The sequence below is a fragment of the Salvelinus fontinalis genome, chromosome 18 (genome assembly GCF_029448725.1).
Source record: "Salvelinus fontinalis isolate EN_2023a chromosome 18, ASM2944872v1, whole genome shotgun sequence".
Taxonomy (NCBI): domain Eukaryota; kingdom Metazoa; phylum Chordata; class Actinopteri; order Salmoniformes; family Salmonidae; genus Salvelinus; species Salvelinus fontinalis.
Window position 1 is genome coordinate 44553695 of NC_074682.1, and position 16692 is coordinate 44570386.

The 16692-nt window shown below is 41.2% G+C and overlaps 1 protein-coding gene across 1 annotated transcript; it reads right to left on the minus strand.

Annotated features, from left to right (window-relative positions):
* Positions 1-12943: 12943 nt before the first annotated feature.
* On the minus strand, positions 12944-15439 carry LOC129815618 (cytokine-like protein 1). Its single transcript, XM_055869591.1, has 4 exons — positions 14712-15439; positions 14578-14622; positions 14067-14213; positions 12944-13759 (listed from the first exon to the last, which is right to left on the minus strand). The coding sequence occupies exons 1-4, from the start codon at positions 14850-14852 to the stop codon at positions 13655-13657; spliced, it is 438 nt and encodes a 145-aa protein (XP_055725566.1). The 5' UTR covers positions 14853-15439; the 3' UTR covers positions 12944-13654.
* Positions 15440-16692: the final 1253 nt, after the last annotated feature.

Here is a 16692-nt window from a genome sequence, read left to right on the forward strand (position 1 = left end):
CTGTTTCTTTTAGAAACAGGAATATTGAAGAGAATTTAATGTAGGTAGGCCGTGCCTGGCTTCACACTTTAGTACAGTAGGTTGTGTATGCACCTTTAAGTTGGATGCAATCCACCAAACCGTTACCGAAGAAGAAGAACAGTTTAGTGGTTAGAACAGTGTATTTCTGACTGATTCCACATCATAGATGTTCCATCCCCCATTTGGAATACTGAAAAGAATGGGCAACCACACCTCCTCTAATGGCCTTTTGTTAAATAATTGTTTTAACTTGTGTTAAAAGCTGCATAAAAAATGTTGCAAAGTGCGCAAACTACGTAATGCCAATGACAAGAGGGGCAAAGCCTTTATCAGACATTGAATGTAATTAGGAGTCCTGCTCAACTCGAAGAGGGTGAAATACAATGAAACACAAATCTATTTGTGGCCAAATTTGTCAGAGGTATAATTACGGTTGCTTTCCAGTCAGTTAGAACATTTAAAGGGAAATATTTTCTTACGTGAACTAATGAGGCAGTATTTGTTTTAAGACACTAACGTTGTAAATGTGATGGAAAATTGCCTGAAACCCTCATAAATAAAAGCATTAAAACGCACATAAATACTGCTTCAGCAAGCCCTTAATATAAACAACAAGTGTCTGATCTTTCTTTTACAGGCCAATTTAATTCAGCAAACAAGAGAATGGTTTCTGCCACCCTTTGGCAAAATTACTGAGCTTTACAACGTGGCACGTGCATTGTTTTAGTGCAATGTCACAGAACATAATCTGACCCCCTGACCCCCCGATGCGTGAGTGTTTGTTTGCTTTTTGGCATAATGACACACAATAAAAGTTGGATAAGGCAAATGTGTTACCCTATAATGATTATCAATCAGCATTGCAATTACGCAATATTAATAGGAGGGGATTGGACCTCCAAACAAGCCACATTCTGACGGTTAAAGAGGAATTATCTTTTTAACAAGGTTGCATGTTTCCCTAATTAAACTTAATTTCATTCTATTACAATGAATATTGCAAACCTAACATTTTCAGCTTGTTAAAAAAAAAATATATTACATTACTGTAACACGCTACTTCAACTGCATTGTCTCTGGTTTCTTATGGCTGGGGGCAGTATTGAGTAGCTTGGATGAATAAGGTGCCCAGAGGTGCCCAGAGTAAACTGCCTGCTCTTCAGTCTCAGTTGCTAATATATGCATATTATTAGTATATTTGGATAGAAAACACGCTGAAGTTTCTAAAATTGTTTGAATGATGTCTGTGAGTATAACAGAACTCATATGGCAGGCAAAAACCTGAGAAAAAATCCAACCAGGAAGTGGGAAATCTGAGGTTGGTCGATTTTCAACTCAGCCCCTATTGAAGATACAGTGGGATATTGATCATGTTGCACTTCCTAAGGCTTCCACTAGACGTCAACCGTCGTTAGAAACTTGTTTGAGGCTTCTACTGTAAAGGGGGGCTGAATGAGAGGGGATTGAGTCAGAGGTCTGGCAGAGTGCCAGGAGCTGGTCACGCTCATTCACATGAGAGGTAGCTCCCGTTCCATTTGCTTTTTCTGAAGACAACGGAATTCTCCGGTTGGAACATTATTGAAGATTTATGTTAAAGGGGCACTCTACTATTGCTACATCCATTTTTATTTAACTTTTAAATTCATGATTTATATTCTTGAAGAATATATCTTATAAATGACTAATGAGCTTAATTCAATTGTCTTAACCCATGAGAACCCAAAATATATGTTTTTTTACTCCTTTGTTTGTAAACAAAGTAATTGTAAACCAACACTGTATAGCCTCAAAACATGGTTAAAACTACCATTTTGATCTCATTGATGCTTAGTCCTTGCAACATAGCTCTTTCTATGAATTTGAGAGTGGTATAACATTTATCCAGTCCCATTCCTTAGTTTATGAACAAATCAGGTGTGGGGTTTGCCGCTTTGTTATTGTTTGAACTTCAGATTGCCCCTTTAAAGGAAGAACCCTTAACACTTCTTATGGGATATGACAACAGCCAGGAAAAGTGCAGGGCGCTGAATTCAAACAACAGAAATCTCATAATTAAAATTCCTCAAACATACAGGTATCTTATACCATTTTGTTGTTAATCCCACCACAGTGTCCGATTTCAAAAAGGCTTTACAGCGAAAGCACCACAAACGATTATGTTAGGTCACCACCAAATCACAGAAAAACATAGCCATTTTTCCAGCCAAAGACAGGAGTCACAAAAAGCAGAAATAGAGAAAATGAATCACTAACCTTTGATGATCTTCATCAGATGACACTCATAGGACTTCATGTTTCACAATACATGTATGTTTTGTTCGGTAAAGTTCATATTATATATAAAAAAATCTCAGTATACATTGGCGCGTTATGTTCATTAGTACCAAAAACATCCGGGGAATTTTGCAGAGAGCCACATCAATTTCCAGAAATATTCATAATAAACGTTTTTCAAAGATACAAGTGTTATACATGGAATTTTAGATCCACTTCTCCTTAATGCAACCGCTGTGTCATTTCAAAAAAGCTTTACGGAAAAAGCAAACCATGCAATAATCTAAGGTCGGCGCTCAGAGCCCAATCAAGACAAAAAGATATCCGCCATATTGTGCAGTCAACAGAAGTCAGAAATACATTATAAATATTCACTTACCTTTGATGATCTTCATCAGAATGCACTCCCAGGAATCCCAGTTCCACAATAAATGTTTGATTTGTTCAATAATGTCCATCATTTATGTCCAAATAGCTACTTTTGTTAGCGCGCTTGGTAAACAAATCAAAACTCACGAAGCCCGTTCACCAGTTGCAGACAAAATATCAAAAAGTTCCGTTACAGTCCATAGAAACATGTCAAACGATGTATAGAATCAATCTTTAGGATGTTTTTAAAACTTCTTATGGCTGCAATCCCGGTAACGGGAACGATATGACAACAGCCAGTGAAAGTGCAGGGCGCCAAATTCAAACAACAGAAATCTCATAACTAAAATTCCTCAAACATACATGCGTTTTATACCATTTTAAAGGTAATCTTGTTGTTAATCCCACCAAAGTGTCCGATTTCAAATAGGCTTTTCAGCGAAAGCACCACAAATGATTATGTTAGGTCACCACCCACTCAAAGAAAAATTCAGCCATTTTTCCAGCCAAAGAGAGGAGTCACAAATAGCACAAATAGAGATAAAATTAATCACTAACTTTTGATGATCTTCATCAGATGACACTCATAGGACTTCATATTACACAATACATATACAGTGGGGCAAAAAAGTATTTAGTCAGCCACCAATTGTGCAAGTTGTCCCACTTAAAAAGATGAGAGAGGCCTGTAATTTTCATCATAGGTACACTTCAACTATGACAGACAAAATGAGAAAAAATAATCCAGAAAATCACATTGTAGGATTTTTAATGAATTTATTTGCAAATTATGGTGGAAAATAAGTATTTGGTCACCTACAAACAAGCAAGATTTCTGGCTCTCACAGACCTGTAACTTCTTCTTTAAGAGGCTCCTCTGTCCTCCACTCGTTACCTGTATTAATGGCACCTGTTTGAACTTGTTATCAGTATAAAAGACACCTGTCCACAACCTCAAACAGTCACACCCCAAACTCCACTATGGCCAAGACCAAAGAGCTGTCAAAGGACACCAGAAACAAACTTGTAGACCTGCACCAGACTGGGAAGACTGAATCTGCAATAGGTAAGCAGCTTGGTTTGAAGAAATCAACTGTGGGAGCAATTATTAGGAAATGGAAGACATACAAGACCACTGATAATCTCCCTCGATCTGGGGCTCCACGCAAGATCTCACCCCGTGGGGTCAAAATGATCACTAGAGCGGTGAGCAAAAATCCCAGAACCACACGGGGGGACCTAGTGAATGACCTGCAGAGAGCTGTGACCAAAGTAACAAAGCCTACCATCAGTAACACACTACGCCGCCAGGGACTCAAATCCTGCAGTGCCAGACGTGTTCTCCTGCTTAAATCAAATCAAGTTTATTTTATTTTATATAGCCCTTCGTACATCAGCTAATATCTCGAAGTGCAGTACAGAAACCCAGCCTAAAACCCCAAACAGCAATCAATGCAGGTGTAGAAGCACGGCGGCTAGGAAAAACTCCCTAGAAAGGCCAAAACCTAGGAAGAAACCTAGAGAGGAACCAGGCTATGAGGGGTGGCCAGTCTTCTTCTGGCTGTGCCGGGTGGAGATTATAACAGAACATGGCCAAGATGTTCAAATGTTCATAAATGACCAGCATGGTCAAATAATAATCAGGAGTAAATGTCAGTTGGCTTTTCATAGCCGATCATTAAGAGTATCTCTACCGCTCCTGCGGTCTCTAGAGAGTTGAAAACAGCAGGTCTGGGACAGGTAGCACGTCCGGTGGACAGGTCAGGGTTCCATAGCCGCAGGCAGAACAGTTGAAACTGGAACAGCAGCAAGGCCAGGTGGACTGGGGACAGCAAGGAGTCATCATGCCCGGTAGTCCAGACGCATGGTCCTAGGGCTCAGGTCCTCCGAGAGAGAGAAAGAAAGAGAGGAGAGAATTAGAGAGAGGATACTTAAATTCACACAGGACACCGGGTAAGACAGGGGAAGTACTCCAGATATCACCAACTGACCCTAGCCCCCCGACACATAAACTACTGCAGCATAAATACTGGAGGCTGAGACAGGAGGGGTCAGGAGACACTGTGGCCCCATCCGATGATACCCCCGGACAGGGCCAAACAGGAAGGATATAACCCCACTTACTTTGCCAAAGCACAGCCCCCACACCACTAGAGGGGTATCTTCAACCACCAATTTACCATCCTGAGACAAGGCCGAGTACAGCCCACAAAGATCTCCACCACAGCACAAACCAAGGGGGGGCGCCAACCCAGACAGGAAGATCACGTCAGTGACTCAACACACTCAAGTGACGCACCCCTCCTAGGGACGGCATGAAAGAGCACCAGTAAGCCAGTGACTCAGCCCCTGTAATAGGGTTAGAGGCAGAGAATCCCAGTGGAGAGAGGGGAACCGGCCAGGCAGAGACAGCAAGGGCGGTTTGTTGCTCCAGAGCCTTTCCGTTCACCTTCACACTCCTGGGCCAGACTACACTCAATCATATGACCTACTGAAGAGATAAGTCTTCAGTAAAGACTTGAAGGTTGAGACCGAGTCTGCGTCTCTCACATGGGTAGGCAGACTATTCCATAAAAATGGAGATCTATAGGAGAAAGCCCTGCCTCCAGCTGTTTGCTTAGAAATTCTAGGGACAATTAGGAGGCCTGCGTCTTGTGACCGTAGCGCACGTGTATTTATGTACGGCAGGACCAACTCGGAAAGATAGGTAGGAGCAAGCCCATGTAACGCTTTATAGGTTAACAGTAAAACCAGCCCTTGCCTTAACAGGAAGCCAGTGTAGGGAAGCTAGCACTGGAATAATATGATCAAATTTCTTGGTTCTAGTCAGGATTCTAGCAGCCGTATTTAGCACTAACTGAAGTTTATTTAGTGCTTTATCCGGGTAGCCGGAAAGTAGAGCATTGCAGTAGTGTAACCTAGAAGTAACAAAAGCATGGATTCATTTTTCGGCATAATTTTTGGACAGAAAATGTCAGATTTTTGCAATGTTACGTAGATGGAAAAAAGCTGTCCTTGAAACAGTCTTGATATGTTCGTCAAAAGAGAGTAACGGGCTCCAGAGTAACGCCAAGGTCCTTCACAGTTTTATTTGAGACGACTTTACAACCATCAAGATTAATTGTCAGATTTAACAGAATATCTCTTTGTTTCTTGGGACCTAGAACAAGCATCTCTGTTTTGTCCGAGTTTAAAAGTAGAAAGTTTTCAGCCATCCACTTCCTTATGTCTGAAACACAGGCTTCTAGCGAGGGAAATTTTGGGGCTTCAGCATGTTTCATTAAAATGTACAGCTGTGTGTCATCCGCATAGCAGTGAAAGTTAACATTATGTTTTCGAATGACATCCCCAAGAGGTAAAATATATAGTGAAAACAATAGTGGTCCTAAAACGGAACCTTGAGGAACACCGAAATGTACAGTTGATTTGTCAGAGGACAAACCATTCACAGAGACAAACTGATATCTTTCCGACAGATGAGATCTAAACCAGGCCAGAACTTGTCCGTGTAGACCAATTTGGGTTTCCAGTCTCTCCAAAAGAATGTGGTGATCGATGGTATCAAAGGCAGCACTAAGGTCTAGTAGCACGAGGACAGATGCAGAGCCTTGGTCTGACGCCATTAAAAGGTAATTTACCACCTTCACGAGTGCAGTCTCAGTGCTATGATGGGGTCTAAAACCAGACTGAAGCATTTCGTATACATTGTTTGTCTTCAGGAAGGCAGTGAGTTGCTGCGCAAAAGCTTTTTCAAAATTTTTTGAGAGGAATGGAAGAGTCGATGTAGGCCGATAGTTTTTTATATTTTCTGGGTCAAGGTTGGGCTTTTTCAAGAGAGGCTTTATTGTCACGCCCTGGCCTTAGTATTCTTTGTTTTCTTTATGTTTTTTAGTTAGGTCAGGGTGTGACATGGGGAATGTATGTATTTTTGTAGTGTCTAGGGGTGTTGTATGTGTATGGGGCAGTGTCTAGTGTAGTTGTCTAGTTATGTCTATGGCTGCCTAGATTGGTTCTCAATTAGAGGCAGCTGTGGTTCATTGTCTCTGATTGAGAGCCATATTTAAGGCCGTCATGGGCATTGGGGTTTTGTGGGTAATTGTCTGTGTCTATGTTGCATGTTTGCACTTAGTCTTTGATAGCTTCACGTTTTTTGTTTTGTTTCGTTGTCTTCTAATAAAGAGAAGATGTATTTTTCACACGCTGCGCCTTGGTCCCCTCTCTCTCCCATAGAAGTTCATGACATTTATTACTGCCACTTTTAGTGAGTTTGGTACACATCCGGTGGATAGAGAGCCGTTTATTATGTTCAACATAGGAGGGCCAAGCACATGAAGCAGCTCTTTCAGTAGTTTAGTTGGAATAGCATCCAGTATGCAGCTTGAAGGTTTAGAGGCCATGATTATTTTCATCATTGTGTCAAGAGATATAATACTAAAACACTTAATAAGTGTCTCTCTTGATCCTAGGTCCTGGCAGAGTTGTGCAGACTCACGACAGCTGAGCTTTGGAGGAATACGCAGATTTAAAGAGGAGTCCGTAATTTGCTTTCTAATGATCATGATCTTTTCCTCAAAGAAGTTCATGAATTTATTACTGCTGAAGTGAAAGCCATCCTCACTTGGGGAATGCTGCTTTTTAGTTAGCTTTGCAACAGTATCAAAAATACATTTTGGATTGTTCTTATTTTCCTCAATTAAGTTGGAAAAGTAGGATGATCGAGCAGCAGTGAGGGCTCTTCGATACTGCACGGTACTGTCTTTCCAAGCTAGTCGGAAGACTTCCAGGTTGGTGTGGCGCCATTTCCGTTCCATCAAGACAACACAATCTTTGTGTTGTCTGAGAATTTATAGCACGACTTTTGATGCTCATAGGTTGGGGTCTGAGCAGATTATTTGTTGCGATTGCAAACGTAATAAAATGGTGGTCCGATAGTCCAGGTTTATGAGGAAAAACATTAAGATCCACAACATTTATTCCATGGGACAAGACTAGGTCCAGAGTATGACTGTGACAGTGAGTAGGTCCAGAGACATGTTGGACAAAACCCACTGAGTCGATGATGGCTCCGAAATCCTTTTCCATGTGAATATTAAAATCACCAAAAATTAGAATATTATCTGCTATGACTACAAGGTCTGATAGGAATTCAGGGAACTCAGTGAGGAACGCTGTATATGGCCCAGGAGGCCTGTAAACAGTAGCTATAAAAAGTGATCGAGTAGGCTGCATAGATTTCATGACTAGAAGCTCAAAAGACGAAAATGTATTTTTTTTTTGTAAATTGAAATTTGCTATCGTAAATGTTAGCAACACCTCCGCCTTTGCGGGATGCACGGGGGATATGGTCACTAGTGTAACCAGGAGGTGAGGCCTCATTTAACACAGTAAATTCATCAGGTTTAAGCCATGTTTCAGTCAGGCCAATCACATCAGGATTATGATCAGTGATTAGTTCATTGACTATAACTGCCTTTGAAGTGAGGGATCTAACATTAAGTAGCCCTATTTTGAGATGTGAGGTATCACGATCTCTTTCAATAATGGCAGGAATGGAGGAGGTCTTTATCCTAGTGAGATTGCTAAGGCGAACACCGCCATGTTTAGTTTTGCCCAACCTAGGTCGAGGCACAGACACGGTCTCAATGGGGATAGCTGAGCTGACTACACTGACTGTGCTAGTGGCAGACTCCACTAAGCTGGCAGGTTGGCTAACAGCCTGCTGCCTGGCCTGCACCCTGTTTCATTGTGGAGATAGAGGAGTTAGAGCCCTGTCTATGTTGGTAGATAAGATGAGAGCACCCCTCCAGCTAGGATGGAGTCCGTCACTCCTCAGCAGGCCAGGCTTGGTCCTCTTTGTGGGTGAGTCCCAGAAAGAGGGCCAATTATCTACAAATTCTATCTTTTGGCGGGGGCAGAAAACAGTTTTCAACCAGCGAGTGAGTTGTGAGACTGCTGTAGAGCTCATCACTCCCCCTAACTGGGAGGGGGCCAGAGACAATTACTCGATGCCGACATCTTTCTAGCTGATTTACACGCTGAAGCTATGTTGCGCTTGGTGACCTCTGACTGTTTCATCCTAACATCGTTGGTGCCGACGTGGATAACAATATCTCTATACTCTCTACACTCAACATTTTTAGCTTTAGCCAGCACCATCTTCAGATTAGCCTTAACGTCGGTAGCCCTGCCCCCTGGTAAACAGTGTATGATCGCTGGGTGATTCGTATTAAGTCTAAAACTACGGTTAATGAATTCGCCAATGACTAGGGTTTTCAATTTGTCAAAGCTAAAGGTGGGAAGCTTCGGCGTCTCAGACCCCGTAACGGGAGGAGTAGAGACAAGAGAAGACTCAGCCTCAGACTCCGACTCGCTACTTAATGGGGATAACCGGTTGAAAATCTCTGTCGGCTGAATGAGCGACACCAGTTGAGCATTCCTACAGCATTTCCCTCCAGAAGCCATGAAAAAGTTGTCCGGCTGCGGGGACCGTGCGGGGGGATTTATATTACTATCTGTACTTACTGGTGGCACAGACGCTGTTTCATCCTTTCCTACACTGAAATTACCCTTGCCTAACGATTGCGTCTGAAGCTGGGCTTGCAGCACAGCTATCCTCGCCCTTAAGGCGATCGTTCTCCTGTATATTATGAGTACAGCGACTGCAATTAGAAGGCATCATGTTAATGTTACTACTTAGCTTCGGCTGTTGAAGGTGCTGACTAACCATGTCCAGATAAAGCGTCCGGAGTGAAAAAGTTGAATGAGGGAAAAAAGTTGTGAGGGAAAAACTAAAAATATAAACGAGTACATGTCCAGTACATGTCCAGGCCCGTCTGAAGTTTGCTAGAGAGCATTTGGATGATCCAGAAGAAGATTGGGAGAATGTCAGATGAAACCAAAATAGAACTTTTTGGTAAAAACTCAACTCGTCGTGTTTGGAGGACAAAGAATGCTGAGTTGCATCCAAAGAACACCATACCTACTGTGAAGCATGGGGGTGGAAACGTCATGCTTTGGGGCTGTTTTTCTGCAAAGGGACCAGGACGACTGATCCGTGTAAAGGACAGAATGAATGGGGCCATGTATCGTGAGATTTTGAGTGAAAACCTCCTTCCATCAGCAAGGGCATTGAAGATGAAACGTGGCTGGGTCTTTCAGCATGACAATGATCCCAAACACACCGCCCGGGCAACGAAGGAGTGGCTTTGTAAGAAGCATTTCAAGGTCCTGGAGTGGCCTAGCCAGTCTCCAGATCTCAACCCCATAGAAAATCTTTGGAGGGAGTTGAAAGTCCGTGTTGCCCAGCAACAGCCCCAAAACATCACTGCTCTAGAGGAGATCTGCATGGAGGAATGGGCCAAAATACCATCAACAGTGTGTGAAAATCTTGTGAAGACTTACAGAAAACGTTTGACCTCTGTCATTGCCAACAAAGGGTATATAACAAAGTATTGAGATAAACTTTTGTTATTGACCAAATACTTATTTTCCACCATAATTTGCAAATAAATTCATAAAAAATCCTACAATGTGATTTTCTAGATTATTTTTTCTCATTTTGTCTGTCATAGTTGAAGTGTACCTATGATGAAAATTACAGGCCTCTCTCATCTTTTTAAGTGGGAGAACTTGCACAATTGGTGGCTGACTAAATACTTTTTTGCCCCACTGTATGTCTTGTTCGATTAAGTTCATATTTATATCCAAAAACCTCCGTTTACATTGACGCCATGTTCAGAAATGCCTCCAAAATATCCGGAGAAATTGCAGAGAGCCACATCAAATAACAGAAATACTCATCATAAACTTTGATGAAAGATACATGTTTTACATAGAATTAAAGATACACTTGTTCTTAATGCAACCGCTGTGTCAGATTTCAAAAAGCTTTACGGCAAAACACAATATTCAATCATCTGAAAACAGCTTTCAGCCACAAAAGCAAGCCATACAGTTACCCGTCCAAATTGTGCAGTCAACAAAACTCATAAAAAGCATTATAAATCTTCACTTACCTTTGCTGATCTTCGTCGGAATGCACTCCCAGGACTCCCACTTCCACAAGATTTTTTTATTTTTTTTCGGTAATGTCCATCATTTATGTCCAAATAGCTATTTTTGTCGGGTGTTTGGTATACAAATCCAACGTCAGGAAAGCACGTTCACTAAAACCTGACGAAATGTCCAAAAGTTCAGAAACAGTCCGTAGAAACATGTCAAACGATGTATTGAATTAATCTTTAGAATGTTTTTAACATAAATCTTGAATAACGTTCCAACCGGAGAATTATATTGACTTCAGACGAGCGATGGAACGGAGCTCCCTCTTATGTGAACGCACATGGTGAAAGAATGGTCACCTCATGGCAGACCTGACTAATTCTCCTCTCATCCGGCCCCCCTTCACAGTAGAGTCATCAGACAAAGTTCTACAGACTGTTGACATCTAGTGGAAGCCATAGGAGGTGAAAACTCATCCATATCGCGCTGTAATTTCAAAGGGAGCTTGGTTGAAAATCTACCAGCCTCAGAATTTCCACTTCCTGTTTGGATTTTGTCTCAGGTTTTTGCCTGCCATATGAGTTCTGTTATACTCACAGACATAATTCAAACAGTTTTAGAAACTTCAGAGTGTTTTCTATCCAATACTAATAATAATATCCATATATTAGCAACTATGACTGAGGAGCAGGCCGTTTACTCTGGGCACCTCTGTGCACCTTTCATCCAAGCTACTCAATACTGCCCCTGCAGCTATAAGAAGTTAATGATTTCTGATTTCTACAGCTGCACTAGATGGAGGATCCATGACACATACTGTATCTTAAGGGAGGCCTCCTGCCAAATCCCAAGAAAAGAAATCTGGTAGATTCAAAACCTAGTGATGAGTAAGATTGATATCTTGTAAAGTATCATGTAAGTCAAAAAGTATCATACATTTCCCAGTTTGCCATAGGAACACATGTAATATAAAATTGGTCCAGAAGATACAGCGGAAATTGGAAACAGCTGACAAGCAATATCAGCTCACTCTCATAAGTCATAGTGGTTATAATAAGTACCATCTAACAGTGTGTTCCTACACTAAACCTATTCATGTGTGTTACCCATTTATCTAAAAATGTATAGGTATTTGATTTTTAGTAAGGACACTGTGAGAAAGTCATATAGATGTTTAAAATGTTACTTAATTGACCTTTCTCACCTGTCAGACAGTCATATGTAAGGCACAATCCATTCTGAGGGACTCCCAGCATCCCTTGTTTGATGAATATATATATTGCTTCCCTCAGAGCACAGATACAGGCTCCCCAAGTTCAAAACAAATAGGTCTAAACTCTCCTTCATGCCAGCTGCTATCAGCTTTCTCAATAAACTGCATTAATACAGTTAGCTGTGTACATATTGCTGCATGTGTTGTTTTGGTGTATATTGTTATGTACTCTGTGCTAAATGAATAGCCCCCTGGGGATAATAAAGAGTACTCTACAACAGATCTCAAAGGGGTGTGGAAACACAATCACCTAGATTAACAGGCTAGCAAGACAGAGGATGAGCAAGAGATTACAAAGAAAGTGGAAAAATACTGCACCAATATTTCAGTAAAGCAGTATAATGGCTTATAAGAGAGTTCATCATTTGGTTGTTTCTGTTCAACAAATGTGTGTTTAAGCAGATAGTATCACAACACCACCAACATTTATTAGTCAGGTTTCACTTGACAAACTTTGTCAAGTGAAACCGATGTGAAGTCTTCATCTCATGGTCTTGGCACACAATGTCTAGTCTGGGACATCATTTCGATTCACAGGTTAAGGGTCTGGGACCTTGTTTCGATACACAGGGTAAGGGTCTTGGAACACAATGTCTCGGTCTGGGCCTTGGTCATGGACAAGAGCAGGATTTTTGTAGTCTGTCAACCCATGTGGTCAAGATACACCACTGAGTACCAGCTCTTAGAGTATTTTAACTAACTAGGAGTGACAACTCAGAAGTGCAGGAAACTACATTTTTCCATATGGAAGCCCGAGGGTGTGCTTCCCCCCTATTTGAACTGTCTTGGTCTGATCTATAGTATGGGTCTCTAGAGTCTTGACTTCATCTCTGCGAGAAACATTACGTTTGTCTGAATCCTAACAGTCTGAGAAACATTGTCCGATTGGCAAAAAAAACAATATTTACAGGCAAGCACAACAGGTAAAGTTGAGACATGGTAGCGAATGGTTGCAATCAATTGCAATTGTGCTTGCTACTCACACAACACATTTGAAAGCTTACGAGCATTAAAAAAAGTTGTTTTATTACATACATATAACTAATACACATATGTATAAGCCTACTGCACCAATTACAAGAAAATGCAATCATGATTAAGTATAGCCTACATCTGAACAAGATACATTACTAGAGTTTAGGTTAAAGACTAGGCCTAGTCATACAATCAGCATGAGGTAATCAATCTTTTCTCGGGGATGTACGAGCTGGGACCTCGGTATGTATGAAGAGTTATGGAAACATACAAGATATTTGGATAAATAAGGCATGCCTTTCGAACGGTGTGGTAGGTAAGCAGCAGTAAGTGAGGCACACAAACATTTTGGTTTATTCTGGTAAAAGGTTTTCATCAGAATAGCTGGTATTCAGCTAATTTCCTGTGGAAAGTTCTCCATTTGAAATGTAACACATGCCATCTAACATGAGACCTCACTTGGACAAAAAACTCAAATCTTTAGGCTTACAGGTTAGAAATGAAACTATGTTGGCATGTTTTTTAGCTACAGTTGTGTGTGATGCTATGTATGTGTGTGTGTGAGTGAAACAGAGTTTACATGCCCTCACAATTATATTCCTGTGTGTGTGTGTGTGTGTGTGGTGTGTGTGTGTGTGGTGTATGTGTGTGTGGTGTATGTGTGTGTGGTGTATGTGTGTGTGGTGTATGTGTGTGTGGTGTATGTGTGTGTGGTGTATGTGTGTTTGTCTCTGGATGGGCTCATCTCTTCTCTTCCACCAGCAGCTGGAGCCTGTCCTCTCTGTAGTGAGGGGTACTCTGGCCAGTCTCAATGGCCTCACAGTCATCTGTAAAATACACTAGGTCCTGTGGGGAGGTCACACAGTCACACACGACATCTCCAACGGCAGAATGTGGGTGCACGGCTGACTGACATGTGTCCACAGATAATAAACTACAGAAGCAATTATCAGAAACACTCCAACTCACATGGTCATTGTTGTTATATATAACGGTTGGCAAGACAGCACAAACAGACCTGGAACCAGGCTAGTTATTCCCTGCACCACATCCAGAGTAGGCTATGATAGACCTTTTTTTTTCTTAAATTTTTTCTTATTCTGGCTATGAGAGACAGCATGGTTCATTCCTCTGCCGAGCTGAGCAGACATACCCGATAACAGATTCTGTTGATGATTCTGTACAGGTTGGTGACTTTCTGCTTCAACAACACGATCCTGGGTCGCTCTCTGCAGTACTGCGTAGGAAGGTTCTCCATGACATAGAGGAAGTCACGGAGCTTGGTATTGATGCACGAATTCTATAGGGAAATAATAATGGCATTGTAAATCTTATTGCTCAATGGATATTATACTATTTTGAATGAAAATGTGTCACAAACAGGTTAAGTTACTGGGGTAGAACAATGTTTTTATATGAATTTAAATCAATTGACAAGATATGTTTTTGAGCTTTGATATTGGCATTCAACAACATTATGGAATGTATGCATCTTCTAGTCTACGGCAAACGTAGGTATTGCATCACCAACTCATTACAGTTGCTGCAACATAACCCAATGAGACATCAAATCTGATGCAGGTTCACTCTGTCAACATTTTGTTAAGTACTGACGTTTGAGAATCAACCTTTTGTTCACATCAATAGGATGTATAAAAACTCACTTGCACATCCAGAAACATCTTGGGCAGAATCTCAACGCATGTTTTCTGCAAAAGAAAAAGTAAAAATAGGAAAACATTTGGATACATTAGAAAACGGTTTTATCAAATCAATAATGTAATTTGGAATAGCTCACCGTGCGATGATAATTGTTTAGTTTTTCCAAAAGGTCTATTATTTCCTTGCTCAAGCCGAGCACTCGGGAATAGCATGTCGGTGGTACACAGTCAGCCAACCAAATAAAACTGAAGAAACACAACAAAAGTGCGAGTCTCATCTTTCAACCGTTGTTGCGTCGGTCAAAACAGGCTTATTATGTTTAGGCAACTAAGCAAGAGCTTTACAACACGAGTGTACTTCGCCCAGCACCTTTGCAGATTATAGTTGGACCGAAAAAGGAAAAGTGATGATGACGTCGAAGAAAAATATTTCACTCCAATGCATTTTGGAAACAAGTGTATGGAATACGATACGCCGTTTGGGTCTTTGCGTGTCAAAAAAGATACACGTCAAATAACACTATTTGATGCGCAACAAAGTATATCATCCCATTTTGTAACAATCCACACGTTACAATCAAAATGTATTAATGCATATTTTGTTAACCATCGCCCGCAAATTGATTTTGTTCACTCACACCAGAAGCGATTAGGACATGCAGGTTGAAATATCAAAACAAACTGAACCAATTATATTAATTTGGGGTCAGGTGAAAAAGCATTAAACATTTATGGCATTTTAGCTAGCTAGCTTGCTGTTGCTAGCTAATTTGTCCTGTGATTATAACCATTGGGTTGTTATTTCACATTAAATGTGCAAGGTCCTCTACTCCGACAATTAATCCACAGATGAGAAAGGAATTCGGTTTACCGTTTTATCGATCTCTCTCCTTCCTCGGGTTTCTTCTTATTTTGGATTTAATATAGCTGTTGGCAACCAACTTTATAGCATTACTACAACCTACATAAAACCATACCGGACTCGCGAAAATTGATTTTGTACCCCAACACCAAACTCGATCACGACATGCAGGTTGAAATGTCAAACCGAGGTAAAAAGAGTTTCAGATTGGATATTCTACGGATATTCGCCTGTAGTTTTCCTTGTAACACGGAACCAATACCGTCTGCGCGCGTGCGCCATCGTGCATACATTTATTGTGTCCCCCCACAACAAACGCGATCACGACACGTAGGTTAAAATATCAAAACAAACTCTGAACCAATTATATTAATTTGGGGACATTTCGAAAATCAGTAAACATTTATGGCAATTTAGCTAGCTAGCTTGCACTTGCTAGCTAATTTGTCCTATGTAGCTAGCTTACTGTTGCTAGCTAATTTGTCCTGGGACTTAAACATTGAGTTGTTATTTTACCTGAAATGCAGAACGTCCTATACTCCTACAATTTATCCACACATAAAATGGTCAACCAAATCGTTTCAAGTAATCTCTCCTTCTTCCACGCTTCTTTTTCTTCTTTGGAATTTATATGGCGATTGGCAACTAACTTTCATAATAAGGTGCATTACCACAAGTGACCTCAGTTCATCTTTCAATCACCCACATGGGTATATGCTTCTAAAAACCAATGAGGAGATAGGAGAGGCAGGACATGCTCCTGACAACGCAGACGCTCGTTGGCGCTCGCGAGCAGTGTGGGTACAATGATTGAATAACATGTAGTATGTGTACATTTATTTTGCAACACTCGCGCACAGGACGTGCCCTGGTTTGGGCATGGTGTTATGCTTCGGACACACATTACATATCCAGATGATGCGGCAAACAATTTTGCACAATGATGCTGTCGATATGTTCGAAGCGTTACATGCTGACCACACCACTTGTGCAGTGAGCGTTGCAAAATACATTTACACATACTTGTTATTCAATCATTGCACCCACATTGCTTGCGAGCGTCTGCGTGGCCAGGCGCTAAAATAGAAATTGGTTCTATGTGAAGCTCAACGAGCTGCAAGTCCGGCCTCTCCCATCTCCTCATTGGTTTTTAGGAGCATATGCCCACCTGGGTGATTGAAAGATGAACTTAGGTCCACACTCTGCTCGGTTATAGTAATGCTGTAAAGTTGGTTGCCAACAGCCATATAAAGTCC

What these genes read in the sequence shown, in the direction of transcription:
- LOC129815618 (XM_055869591.1), bottom strand. Translation starts at nt 14,852, where the DNA reads ATGAGACTCGCACTTTTGTTGTGTTTCTTCAGTTTTATTTGGTTGGCT. An exon ending in TAAACAATTATCATCGCACG is followed by an intron (nt 14,623 to 14,711) that starts GTGAGCTATTCC and finishes TTTCTTTTGCAG; the next exon opens with AAAACATGCGTTGAGATTCT. An exon ending in TCAACAGAATCTGTTATCGG is followed by an intron (nt 13,760 to 14,066) that starts GTATGTCTGCTC and finishes ACCTCCCCACAG; the next exon opens with GACCTAGTGTATTTTACAGA.